The following is a 15,163-nucleotide window of genomic DNA, read 5'->3' as shown; positions in this document are numbered from 1 at the left end:
TTCCACATTGCAATTGAACAACACAAAAACATGATAAATTGATGGATGTAGCCGTTACTACGTAGTAGAACCACTTTTATTATATGATATGATTCATGAACAGAATATTTTATGTTCAAGTGATCATCGATGTCAATAAGGAAGCTAATGTTGGTTTTTAAATAAAAATAGTCTCAATAATAAAAGTTTTATCAGGTTTCTGATAATGTAACAAATTGTATGATACTTCAATACATTACCTGCCAAAGTCTTGTTGATGTCAAATTGGGTTTTTCAATATGGGTCAAAAGTTTTACTTTTCAGGCCATGGTGTATAGAGATACTTTTAGAGGTACAGTTATGACTCAAATTATGTGGATATGTAGGCAACATCTCTTTCATCTATCTACTTTCCAATCATTGAACCATCTGAATACTGGATTTTTGATTCCCCAACTGTCACTGCGTAGAGTAGAGAACGGTCCACACTTTGACAAACCATTCCGGAATCGATTGCTGTTCGTCAACTATGAGTTGAAAGCTCTGACCAGATGTTGGGTGCTTGGTAGTTTTTTCTACTGGAGCAGCAAAGTTTTTGGGACTCACAAGAGCTCTTCGAATGTCATCCGGGGTTATCGTATTAAGCAGTTCATTGAGCTCAGGGTGTCGAAGCTCTCTGCTGAAACCTTCCAACTGTGCTAGGGCTGTAGTGTTTGAGTGGAATGGTTGTGGGTGTTCATAAATGTCCTTCCAGAAGGATTCCACCTGATCAGCGGTTGGATAATTATCCACAACACTCGGAGACTCTTGGAATAAGCGACAAAGTTTCTCGCGGAACCTTCGTCGACTTCATCGAATCCCGAGCACCCAGTTTTTATGCTGACGGAATTAATTGACTTGTGTTACGTTATTCAAATGGCGATTATTCTGATTAAATTGAATGAGTGTTCACTGAGATATTACAGTTCAAAGTAGACTCATAAATACGTACAAAACTTTTGAAACAGCCTAATAGTAATAACATTACAAATTATAACTAAATGTAATTTTATTACAGCTGTGATAAAAAATGTGTGCGTCTCGAGACGCCCGATAGAAGTGATAATTTAAACTAATATAAGTTGAACTATTTAATATTGAAATTGTTTGATTAGAGAAAAGCTCAGATTATTACTTAAATTATATATATAAGGATAGGTTATTCATTAATAATATATTTTATTGATTATTTTGTGTATGTAGGTACACATATTATAGCTAACATAAGCCAATTGTTTGTTTTAAATGATGATACTAATAATGTACATACACAAAATTAGTATCACCATTTTTGAGCCACGTTTCACACGATAAAAGAATATTACGTCCTTACTGGTTAGACTTTTATAATACTGTCAACAGAGTATGTCTTTGGTACATTACACACTGAGCGTCTGTCCGACGAGAGAGGAGGTACCTGCCTTCCACTGACGTACGCGTGAGAGAAAAGGAAGCCAGATAGATTGGCAACGTAACGCGCTAGGTAACAAAGTGGTTCGCCGTCCTATAAGAAGTTATCACTTCAAAAAATAATTGAAATAACTGTGATCATCTTCACTGACAGCAAAGAAAGGTGACAGAGTTACAGAAATCGTTGTCCAATTGAGACTCAACCTAAAATTGAAAGTTTTCCAACGAACCGATTCAAACCCATTATTTTTTCTTCAAACCATAAAATCTGACCAGTTTGCATGTTTTTTTTTCAACCTAACCTAATATGTACCTGTGTTTTGTTTTTGAATGTTTTTTTCTGTTTTTATTACACGCTTTATATTAGCTTCACCTGTATGTATGTTTGTTTGTAACTCTCCTTTTCATTTCATGTCGGGATCTGTATTTGACAGAATTATCGACATTACTGCTTGATCTATTCGCGCGCAGATGGCGCTGTACGCAACCTCCTTGATATAATTCGAACTCACTTTATATGTGTTTCTTCATTTTGTTCGTTATTGTTTTAAGCTTATTTGAGAAAACATTTTTAACTTTTTAGTTCGATGTTCTTTAAAAGAAAAGCGTGTTATATAGTTTTTTAAACTATATTCTAATAAATTGATGGATGTAGCCGTTACTACGTGGTAGGAGATCATAATGAAAAGAGAAATGAAAATTTCTGTTTTTTACCACTTTTATTTGTAACCAACGTTACTGCAGTTTCGTCCTATATGGACATTCTCAAACTTATACAATAAATTCAGTTAATTGTATAAGTTTGAGAATATAGGACGAAACTGCAGTAACGTTAGTTACAAATAAAAGTGGTAAAAAACATAGAAATTTTCAATTCACTTTTCATTATATTTATTCTATATTTTTGATTGCATTTTTACACATATTCCATTCTTGTAATGATTGATAATTCGTATCCTTTTAGAATAAATACATTTTAATATTTCCATATGACTGTTTTCCATTACCATTGAGTTTTTATGCCTATAAATACCGGTAAAAATGTGTTTTGTATTTGTGTAATATTACTCCAGTATTTCGATTATTTTTCAAAAATCTTCAAGACATTTTTTTGAGAATATCTTTGAATGTGGTAGTCGAAACATTATTGACAAAAAAAAACATAATTATGAAAAAAAAATGACTGAAATTGGAATTGTTTTAATTCAATATGTTTCTCCATGTTCTTAATCCATAAAATTTTTTTCAGGGCAGGTCTTTCACTAACGAATAGGTCCACTCATTTTGAACCTACCTACACAAATCGATTTTAGTTGAATTGTGCGACGAAATTCGACGCGTCGTAAATCAACAGAGATATTATAATGTTATCCGCGAATTTGGCTGACGGTATAACTAATTGGTCGAGTCAACGGTTAGTGTTCTATTAATTATAGAATATCCGTTATGTAATGACAATGGGATGAATTTGGATTGTCAGGAAATGAAAGAAAATTTTCTGAAATATAAATGTAATTAATATGTGATGATATACGAGTATGTATATATCTCAGTTGAGCGACGCTATATGGTTTTTGATCCAATCGCTATAGTAGCTAACCTTGGTGTATACAGATGGTGCTTTTTTTGATGCACATGGCAGAATACCCCAGGATGAAATACCAACAAGCTTATTTTCATACACAAGTGGGCCACCAGAATCTCCAAAACAAATGCCATAATTTTCTTCGACATTATCAGAGCAAATATTTGCCGACACATTAAATGTATTTCCCGAAACCTTCAGGATCTTATTCAATTTCTCCATACAGTCTGAAAATACAATACAAGTCTGAATACAATTCATTAGACCCTCTTGAAAAATATTCCTTATATAGGTATGTATATGAATATTTACTTTATTCATAAATCACACATGTTTCTACAAGTCATATGGCACTATACATAGTAATCATTAATTAAAAATAATGAAATACAGTGAAAATAAAAAACAGGCTGTTTTGATATACATAAGTGAAGCGAATTATGTAACGGCTAGGAATTTGATGAAAGGGCGTTATGAAAGTCAATGCAACTATGTCAAAAATATTTAGAAACATTCAGCGTTGACCAAAAATTTCTCATTTTCGATCTCCTAACAGTCTGGGGTACCCGGTTGATACGTGGGACACATTATTGGTGTATGGACTATTAACGAAATTGAATTAGAATTGAAAGTTAGACTATGCGAGTCACTGATCATGTCAAACATTTCTTATTGCGGCAGTATTTATGTACCTGCTTTAAGATAAAATTCATGCTCTTCGGCTACAGCGTATTCGTTTGGTCTCCGGAAATAAAACCATATATCCTCAGTTGTGCAAGAATCAGGCAGGTTAAAAGTTGAGAAACTTAGAACACTGCATCTACTTTCCAAAACATACATAAAGTTTTAATATCTCGACAACTCGATTACTTACTGAAGAAGCTTTGAACAATCTCAACAATTAATTGTTTCACCACACGGAACAATGCAGTTTTAGTCATCCTCAAACACGAATCTTTCATTTTCACCCTCAGATTCTCGTATGATGAACCCAAATATTATAATTAACTACCCTGTGGGTTTAGATATTATATAATTAAAAGTTTCAAGAGAGACTAAAGGCTTAATTAACTGTCTAATCTCTTGTGCGTCCCCGACCTTGTTATTGTTATTTAATTATTGCTATTCTATTCAACTTTATACTTCTTTGCGTCAGTTTCAATTGCACTTTTTATGGTGAATAATGACGTATTATTATTATTATTATTATTATTTAGTATGCGCTAGTCAGGCCCTATCCTTCAAAGCCCCGATACACATCGTGAGGTAAATGATCATTGGATCCGAGATTCATGTGCCCCGAGAAAGCGCAGTGTGCCAAGAATGACATACTTCTGCATCGGTCCGGCTAAGATTTCTGCCTTAGTGCGGTGGGCCGGTATGATTTTAAGATTCGAGAGTGGAAAGGGCATCATTCCAACAAGCACTCCAATAATCAAAACAACCATCCAGACTCTATCCAGATAACTCTGTGGTCTGGATAGAGTCCGCGGAGTTCGAAAAGAAAATCTCGATATTTTATCCGTTTTTCCTCCTCTTTTCGGACGATATTCGTCTCGCCTGTAGCTGAAAACTCCAACGACAAATATCGTCTTGCTCTGGTGGTCGAGAAGGACTACATCAGGCTTATTAGCTTGTGTGAGCCTGAAGGTGGGGAATAAATAGTTCCAATAAATTCGGCACTTCTCGTTTCTCACAAAGAATCCAATATCCCCCAAAGCGTAGGGCAACACCTGTGTCTCATCACTACCGTAAGAGTGCCGTAGATGATATTAAAGCACTCTTAGAGTCGCGTTATGTCGATGGATATAGGTAGAGACCGCATATGCTGGACATGCTGATAGCAAGTGCATTAGGGTCTCGGACGCCTCGCGGCTGGCCCTGTACCTTGTGTCAGGAACCTCTATACCCATCACGCTACTGCGGTAGACTAAGGTGTTGAAGACACCATCCTGGCAAGTCATGATGAAGCCCTCAGTTTCCGACTTCAGCCCACTCGACCTGCGGCTTTTATATGAGCCTTTTGCGAAACGGGTTTCAACTCTGTGACAGAGTTGCGATCACCTCTTTCAGTGTCGAAAACTGAAGCGAGTTCATCAATTGCTCGGGCTGCTGCCCTAAAGATAAATGCTCCAATTCCAATTATTAGTATTTCCAGTCAAAATGCGTACGTGTGAACTGTCTAAATATAGGACATGTTTCCAGTGAATGTTGTAACAAGAGGTGTTCCACGTGCAATAACGAGCGCAATACCATTTTACACACCTCAGATAAGTATGAGAATAATTTTGAGCTGACACTAGTAGTACTAGTGCCCCCCCCCAGCTGAGGATGACTCCAGTCAAGACGTAAATTAATAGGTATATTTTTTGCAGGGAACCGTTTTCTTCATATACAGGCTGATTCACGGTGGATGGCACATTAGACGTTTCTGGTGAACCAGATAACGGATCACTTTGAAAATTTAATGGAGGGCATATTCGGACATTCTCTAGCCAACTAAAATATTTTCGACAATGCGGTGTTGACGCTTCTATTAAAAAGCAGTAGCAACTTTGATTTTTCAAATGGAACACTCTGTATATAATATTATTTTTGGAATCTCCAACAATTGCCCGACAACTTTTCTTGATATTTTCCTATACCTATCTGTTACCGTTTTCGAAATAAAAATTAATTTCAATTTTTTTCTTCGAAAATCATGACTTCTAAAAATGCCGATATCTTTTAGTTAAGAAGTACTATGATATCGAAATTTGGTTTGGAGTTAGGTGATACTTGGACACTTCCCACACGTCAGCCTAATCTCCGTTACTTCAATACAGGGTGGTAAAAAAATACAGTTTTTTCGTTTGCTTGAAAAAGTTGCTGAAATTTGATTATTTTAAATGGAACACCCTGTATATTATTGAAAATTCGGAAAGCTGCTGAAATTTGCTTTCTTTCTATGTATATCATACCTATACCTAACTAGTCAAGTTTCGGACTTATGAACATTTATTTGTGAAAATGTCCCTTCAGAATGGTATTTCCATTCGGTATTTGGGAAGCAGGCCATGATTACTATTTGACAGTAGCGTTTGTTTATTATTTTTGGACAGTGTGACAAAATTATCAGCAGAACATGTAGAAAGTTCAATGAAATGTATCCGAATCTACCGCCAATGAACCTCAAGAAATTTATACGAATTTAGAACAATTTCAATATGTTTGGATAAACTTTAAAAAAGCACCAAGAAACTTGAAATTGGAAATATTGATATGAATAATTATAAAAAAATAAAACAATCATGTGGAATATTTCAAAATATGTTCGAATCGCTGGCCGTTCACTTCCAAGCACTTTAAAATGCGGGTGTTGACTGCTTTCGTGGTGGCAGATCTGATTTCATTGGGATCCAAATCTTCAAATGTTTGGGCAATCCTTTCTAACAATTCATCTCCCGAACGCACGGGTATTTTGTAAACTTTTTCTTTAAACATTCCCCACAGATAAAAATCTAATGGATTAAGATCGGGTGATCTCGCTGGCCAATTCCATGGTCCCAAGCGCCTCATCCACCGATCGTCAAATAGTCTATCCAGTTCTGCGCTCACTTCTCTTGTGCAATGTGCAGGAGCTCCGTCTAGTTGGTACCAACAGTTTCGATAATCTTCGAGTGGCAGATTATCCACGAAACTGTCTACAGTATTCTCCAAAATATTCAGGTAGCTTCTGGATGTTAATGACTCCTCGTATATCACGTACCTCAATTTGTTGTCCATCAACATGCAGAAGACATTAAAACTAAATTTTTCTTGAAATCCGGCTTTTTTTGTGACGTGAGGATTTTCACTGGACCAATAATGACGATTTTTTCTATTGAAAATCCCTTCTCTCGAAAATTTCGATTCATCATTCCAAATAATTTTATTTAAAAAAAGTGGATCTTCTTGAATGCGTGTCAACAACATTTCACGAAATTCTACTCTCTGTTGAGGATCTTGAGGCTTCATTGCTTGAATTTTAGTGAATTTATAATCATGCATTTTATGTCTTCGCAAGATTCTTTGAACCGATGAATATTTTATACCCAAATCTTCTTCAGCACTTCTTATCGATGACTCGGGAAATGCGTTCCATTTAAAATAATCAAATTTCAGCAACTTTTTCAAGCAAACGAAAAAACTGTATTTTTTTACCACCCTGTATTGAAGTAACGGAGATTAGGCTGACGTGTGGGAAGTGTCCAAGTATCACCTAACTCCAAACCAAATTTCGATATCATAGTACTTCTTAACTAAAAGATATCGGCATTTTTAGAAGTCATGATTTTCGAAGAAAAAAATTGAAATTAATTTTTATTTCGAAAACGGTAACAGATAGGTATAGGAAAATATCAAGAAAAGTTGTCGGGCAATTGTTGGAGATTCCAAAAAGAATATTATATACAGAGTGTTCCATTTGAAAAATCAAAGTTGCTACTGCTTTCTAATAGAAGCGGCAACACCGCATTGTCGAAAATATTTTAGTTGGCTAGAGAATGTCCGAATATGCCCTCCATTAAATTTTCAAAGTGATCCGTTGTCTGGTTCACCAGAAACGTCTAATGTGCCATCCACCGTGAATCAGCCTGTATGTATCTCATCGCAATAATCTACGACGAACACAAATATTATTAGCCATTGGATGTGAAAAAGTCACATTGAAATTCATAATTTGTGATATAGATGACTCATTGCCTTTTTAATTAAATTTTGACCAAAATATACCTTTATTATAAAATACTTTAAACTCGAAATGTTAATTACTTTTTACATCATTTAAATGCTTCAAAAAATATTTACTTTTTCAATGTTTTCAGACACGCTTTTTGTATACCTACTCATATAGTCAATATGTCATTGGACAGATAGATAATGATTTCAAATACTACGTGTACTGTTCAAGAAATAAAGTGAATGCTCAAATTCCGAGGGCTACGTAAACAGTTTCAGCTGTTTAGCATGTTTAGTTTGTTGGTGAGAGGCAAGTTCTAAGTATTTTGAGTGTTCGGCGATTTTCTACTGTCGAAAAAAATGGATCAGAAAATTTGCATCAAATTTTGTGTAGAAAATGAAATTAGGTGCTCAAAACACTTTACGGTGATTGTACTCGTCCTTCACAGAAGGACGAGAAGATGTGAATGCCGACGCTCAACAACTGATGGAAATGTCGAGAAAGTGAAGAAAATTGTTAAGGAGACTCGTCGAATTACTATCAAAGAAGTTGCTGAGGATGTAGGCAAATCGGTTGGCTCATGCCATGCAGTTTTTTTGTGAATTTTGAGCATGAAGCGTGTGGCAGCGAAGTGCGTTCCAAAATTTTGACCAAAAAAACCATCGCATGGGCATTGCTCAGAAATTGTTAAATGACGTCAACGGAGATCTAAATTTGCCTGAAAGGGTCATTACTGGTGGCAAATCATGGGTATATGGTTATGACATCGAAACCAAAGTCCAATCGTTCCAGTTGAAGCAGAGCCCAGGAGAGCCAAGGCCAAAAAAAGCACGTCAAGTTTGATCAAATGTCTAGGTTTTTCTCGCCGTTTTCTTCGACTACCGTGACGTAGGGCATCACCAATTCATGGCTCTTGCATCTCTATAATGCACCTGCCCACTCGTTATTGCTTGTTCGTCATTTTTTGTCCAAAAACAACACCGTAATCATGCCTCAGCCACCGTATTCTCCAGATTTGCCCACCTATTTCCTGTTTCCAAGATTGAAGCGACCCATGAGGGAAACTATTTTGAAGGGGACAAAACAAAAAAGTAAATATTTTTTGAGAAAACTGAAAATTTACCTTATTTTTTGAACAGAGAGTTTATTTTCTACAAGCAAAATAAAATTTTTACCTAAATCTATATAGTATTTGAACTTACTGATGTTATCAATTATTGGAGCATTTTCGTATTGAAGAATATCAGGTGAGTGTGGGAACAAACGCCCAGATGAAATTCCCCATCCAGAAACGACTCCTTCACCCGTTATTTCGGAATGTGATTCAGGTAGAACCACTGGTTGCACCCATTCATTGAAAACAAAGGAGGTGTTTACTTCAAATAAGGCAATATCGTTGGGATGGGCTTTACTGAAAAATAAGTAAGTCAAATAGAAAATTAGTTGTTTCAGCAATTGGTATTGGATTCGTGAAAAATTTTTTGTGGGGATATTTTTGTAGAAGAAAAACTTCAATTTTTGAATTGTCAATGTGACAAAACAGATGTTTTTGGGTTACCAACAATCAGTATTGTTTACAGCTCACGTGTTTTATTTAAAGTCACATTGAAAGTCTTGCATAATGAAGAATTGGGTGTTCCTGACGATATTGAAGAGGCTGCAAAAAGCGCTTCAATTGAATTGTTACCAAAAAAAAATCGGCTTTATGTTTTGTTTATTGCTATTTGGTCGAAAACAATCGTGTTATACTTGCAACACTAGTGTTAAGAATATTTTTGAAACGCTACTTTGTAAACAACTCTTGACACGCTCGAAGAAGCAATTGTATGGCGAAACACGTGTTGCGTTTTTGTAAAGTATTTTTTGAATACGTTAGTTATGAATTTTCATCAAGTATCGGCCAATTCCATCATATATAAAGTCGTAATTTTATGAATGAGTTGAATGGTTTATCTTATAATGTTAGGTGCCCGTTTTTGGTAGTGAAGAGCCGATAAGGCAAGTGTCTCACGGCGAAACATCGAATGTCTACCAGTGAGGATGACATTTTCCATATAACTGAAATTTTACTTCTTTCATTTATTATATTGTGTAGGAATCCTGTGGATGATATCTGATTCGATTCCATACGAATGTTTGGAATAAATAGAGGAAAGTGTTTTTCGTATAATTCAGCATTCATATAAAAGTATTTGTTTCGAAAGTAATTTTCTTTCGTGTAATTCAATAACAAAGAAGTAGTAAAAATATACCCTTTCAATTTAAAAAACAGATGTGTTTACGACAATTTCAGACGTTTTTAATATATATGTAGGATTGAGTAAATAATGATAATAAATACTGTAGATAATATTTGTACCAGAAATTTTGGCTTCAGTTTGAAAGTAAAAGTAATAACTCTGAGTGAAATTTTATATCAATACTCTTTTAATAATTACGTTATGTAGCGTTTTCAATTAATCAAATCTGTTTAGTTTAATCAACAAATTGGAAAAAAATGATTCATGTATATAATTCAACAATCGTAGGTGTAGTGGTGCATGGTTTCAAATCAAAATATATACTTTATTGTCCGAAGATATGCATCTTATTGACAAAGTCCAAGAAATACAATGTTAATATAGAAAAAGTACACTGAAAAAGTATAAATGTATATATAAAAAAGTTTCAAAAATTTATAAATGTAAATATAAAAAAAGTTCTAAAAATGTATAGATAAAATACCACCATGTATGAAGTGATAGTACAAAGAATAAATTGCTAGTATACTTCTAATATATCGTTAAAAGGATTCGCTAAAATACTCTTCCAAACTATAACAGGGTCTATCAACAAGTAGGTTCTTCACCGCCTTTTTGAAATGAATGTTGCTTAGATTTGCAGATCTCATTTCTAGTGGAAGATGATTGAACAACTTACCACCATTATAGTATATGGAATCCTTGATTAAATTGACTAATTTTTCACTCTTTCTTTTTGTTTAAATGATTTCTCTTACCCTCTATATTGTTCATGAAGAATGTGTCCTATTACATCAAGCTCTTGTCTGTTTTCGTTATGATCTTTCAGACTAACAATACCAGCAACAACTTTATATTTCGCATAATTAGAATAACAATGCCCAGCAGTGACAATCCAGTTTGGAGCAACAATTGATCCACCACAATTATGTTCACAAGTAAACCAATCACAGAGTTGAATCGACACTTCAAACGGAAATTGGCCAAGGACCGCATCTTTTCCTCCATAAATTTCAAAATGATCTGTAATACAACAGTTGAGGTATTGAGGTAAGAAACAAAATGAGTAACCAGACTTTTACAATAGTCTATGTTTATCCTTTATACACTGTCATCCCCAAAGTATGCACCATAAGGGAAACTTTTCTATTGAGGGTTTTTCGATGAAAAGTTATTTTTGATAAAAGTTTGTGCATCCCCTAAAACTGAACATGCACCAACGGAATACAGTAAAACACACGTAATATACGAGGAGCATTCAAATATTTGATTTTGTGACAGGAGTAAAGTACTCTTATTTTGAAAAATATCGGGAAACGTTATTCAGAAAAGTTGTTTTGCGTTAAAAATACATCTAGATTTGAAGTCATGGCCAGCTAAGTGAAGTTTTATTTTCTTACCATTTTTTTTTAAATGGGGACTACGAAAAAAAATTAGCTAAAACGACGGTTCATTTCAAAAGCCTGCAATATTACAAATTACACAACTATGATGTTAACCACGGTAAATTTTTTTGAAGAGTAAAATAATTTTCCAAATTTTTGGTGCAAAGTTATTGTTACAGGAAGATACACTGTTATGCTGGACCATCTGTTTAATCTGTTTAAAATCTGTTTTTCCGTTAACCAGCTGTCGCACCCCTACAAACGACAACCCTCAGAAGTCGAAACTTGTGCGAGATAAGGACTAACGAGGTCTTACCTTTTAACGTGTGGACGGGTTGGACGATAGCAAGTGAAAATCGATCGTTGAACCTGGGACTTGTACCACCGATCAACACGGCGGTCAATTCGACTGAGTGAACAAACCACCCACGTCGAACCGACCCGCTACCGATCAGTAAGTTTAAGATCACTGGGATACTTGTAAATTTTGAAAAATGGAAGAATAGACAATAATGGTGATAATATAAAAAATCATATTAAAACATTTAACAAATCTAAAGCAAATGGAACTTCAAACGTTCAAGCCAGTCTCTATATACCTACACAGTAGGTTTAATGGACTGACGCCTATCAGAAAACAACTACTCCCCTGGCTAATACCACGAAGGGCGTTGGATTATATCAGACAGGCTTCAGTGCAGGAATCTTCACAGAAAATGTCCTGCATATGCAATTGGCAATACAACTGAAAGAGTCGACCTTCAATTATGGAACGGGCACACTTGCAGACCGGTTTCGGGCTTATTAGCCACTCATCAGTGCAAGATAGTGACCATCATCGACCTAAAGTCAATGATATTCCACAATTGAAAATCGGAATTCTTTCAGAGTATTTCATTCCTCTTCCGAAGTTGGAGCGAACATCAAAAATGTCACTCCATCTAGTGGACGAGGAACTAACCAACTGCACATCCGTAATTTGCCCGATTCCTCTAAATAAGGAATAAAAACTTTCTTATTAGTCAATGGGCTATGCTTGAAGACTGGCAATAAACAAATCTAAAGCAAATGGAACTTCAAACGTTCAAGCCAGTCTCTATATACCTACACAGTAGGTTTAATGGACTGACGCCTATCAGAAAACAACTACTCCCCTGGCTAATACCACGAAGGGCGTTGGATTATATCAGACATTTAACGCTAAGTAAGCCTTCTTGGATTGCAGAAGCAAACAAATGAAAATATTCTATAGAATAGAAATGTTTCTTACCAGTTCCAGAACATATTGTTGTAAATAATACAGAAATGTATATCAATGGGTGTTGGAACATCATTGTAGCTTGAAACTTTTCTGAAATGTTAGTATACAGAGAGCCTGTTAGTACTCAAATGATGACGAGAAATCGGTAGATAATGATAATTGAAATTATTGTTTGATAAGGTGATTAGCATTTTTGGATATACTGGCTAACAAGTAGGTATTCACGAATTTTTTTTATTATTCTCAGTACAAAGTGTCAAAGATAAATAAACATTGAACATATCACAAAAATCTAGCATTCATGAACTGATAAATTGATACGTCCTTAGTACAATAATAATCTTGAAGTTTGTGATTAGAATAGTGTGCTATAAAATGAATTTATATAACAAATTTTCATCTTATATTGAGGTTTTTCCAAAATTCAATTTTGATAGCAAATTCTTATCTATCAACAGTTACAGATCATTTGAGATAAATTCATTGTTTTCCAAATTATACGTTATTAATCTATACACACTCATGGAAGAATTCAAACCAAGATTAAAAATACCTCTTTTTGATATTTTGAGGCTCATACCTCATAGCTTGAATAATGTTTTGGTCTTTTCATATGAAAAATATTTACTTCCCAGGTTTAGTTTAACTAACAGAAACAATATTAGGGACGTGGTAAGTCAGGATAAGTTAGGAATACGATCTGGAAGATAATTCAGTTAGTTTTTTCTCGTTAGAGTTATTACTTTTTCCATTAAAAATGTTGTATGATGAACAAGTACTTGCACGAATCCCATGAAATGAAATGCAGCAAAAATGGAATTCAGTTTTCTGCTCTTCAATTTAGTGATCCTACTATGACGACATATTCTTGTTTTCATCAAAAAGCACTCATTTTTCACGAATTTTTTCAAATGATCCATATATTATTTGAAAAAATGTCCATGTCCCAGACTATCAAAGTTGCAAGTGAGGTTCGCGTCTTCATTCAGGCGAATGGCTCATTTCTGGATGGAATCCAGCAGCTTCAGAATATGCTTAGGGGCGGAGCTTCAGACATGAGAACAATATTTATGGAGCTCAGATCATACCAAAGAAGGTCTGATCTAAGCTTCATAAAACATCAAAAGTTGCTAAGGAGTGTACAGTTTTCTGGTTCGGAACAATGTTCCAAGCTTTTGAGAAGCAGCCTTTGCAATTCCAGCACATGATTGTGCCAAGACATATTGCTGTCCATTTTAACCCCCAACAAACTTATCGAAGCAGAAAGCGGAATTGTCTGTCATGACATAATTATATGCGGTTCGGAGACATTTATCTTTATGGAAAAACCCGATTCTCGGGTTTTTGTGGCATTGGAAACAATATGGATCCCTGGGAATCACCAGCGTTGATGGTAAAACTATTCGAGAGATATCCATCGACGGCCACTTGCAGGGAACGTTCTTTCAGAAACCTGAACAGCCATACACAGAAATGATACAAGCCATAGCATCGAAGTTTGGCCAGCAAACCCTCATGCCACACACGGTCAATGTCCTTAGAGATATTAAACCCAACAGTTCTTGATTCTCCATGTTTCCCGATTGCGTTATTCCAAATATGGGTGACATTCGATAGACGAGTAATAAGTTGGATATATTATTTTTTTCCTTGAATTTTAGATACCAAAACACATGTGTTTTCGTATAAAAAGGAAACCTTTATCAGCTTTCAGAAATAACCTTGAGGTCAACAGAGCCAAGCCATTTAAAGGTAAAGTCGTTAAAATTAACTGTTTGATGCTAAGAAATTCGATATTTTGGAACATTCAACCTCATCATTCATTTTATTATCATGACGTTAGGGGTCAAAAATATATTATTCAGTCTGTGTACCCCATTTAGAATAACAGTCAAAAAGTACTTAAACGTATAATAAATATCGAAATTTATGTTATGAGTTCAAAGGTTTGACATGATAAAATTAAGGCATCCGAGATAGTCTATATACCTCTTATTCAAGACAGCGAAAATATCAAAATAACCCTTGCAGTGACATCTATACATATATCAGTAGCAGGCCCACGACATTAGAAATACCGGGAAACAGTCAGTAATTCTTGCGGACTTATTCGCTGGACATGTAGAGGATGTTAAGAGTTCCAGTCTTAGAAACAATTTCAGACTTTCTGATTGGTGGGAATTTTTACGAGATTATTTGAATTACATCCCCTAACAGAGTTAAGTTTAGAAATTTTTGAGAAAGAATTAAGGCAGTCGTGCGCAGACCCGCGAGGAGTTCGCGGTCTTTTGACCGGGTCGCTTCGACCTCCGGACATGGTTCTGGAGACCAGGTGTCGCGAAGGGTCTCAAATTTGTTAATTATTCGCGGTTTAATTGAATTGAGGCGAAAAAGGGCAATAGCGTACGAAGGCAGTTGTGCGCGGACCTCAGGATCGTTTGGGGGCTTTTGCCCGGGGCAGTTGACCCCTTTGGGGAGGTTGCTGTGAAAGCTATTTGAAGGTACTGAGGTGTTATGTGTTTTAAGACACAGGGTCGCGAGTAGATTCCAGCAGTAAGAAATATT

The 15,163-nt window shown here is 35.3% G+C and overlaps 1 protein-coding gene across 1 annotated transcript; it reads right to left on the bottom strand.

Annotated features, from left to right (window-relative positions):
• Positions 1 to 2,922: 2,922 nt before the first annotated feature.
• On the bottom strand, positions 2,923 to 12,763 carry LOC111510371 (trypsin-1). Its single transcript, XM_074171337.1, has 4 exons — positions 12,608 to 12,763; positions 10,711 to 10,975; positions 8,915 to 9,123; positions 2,923 to 3,240 (listed from the first exon to the last, which is right to left on the bottom strand). The coding sequence occupies exons 1-4, from the start codon at positions 12,669 to 12,671 to the stop codon at positions 2,978 to 2,980; spliced, it is 801 nt and encodes a 266-aa protein (XP_074027438.1). The 5' UTR covers positions 12,672 to 12,763; the 3' UTR covers positions 2,923 to 2,977.
• Between the last annotated feature and the right edge of the window lie 2,400 nt (positions 12,764 to 15,163).

This window comes from Leptinotarsa decemlineata, unplaced genomic scaffold (genome assembly GCF_025532065.1).
Source record: "Leptinotarsa decemlineata unplaced genomic scaffold, Ldec_3_MD MMD2_tig00000010_RagTag_RagTag, whole genome shotgun sequence".
In the NCBI taxonomy this organism is placed as follows: Eukaryota; Metazoa; Arthropoda; class Insecta; order Coleoptera; family Chrysomelidae; genus Leptinotarsa; species Leptinotarsa decemlineata.
This window is presented reverse-complemented; position numbering and strand designations above follow the sequence as displayed.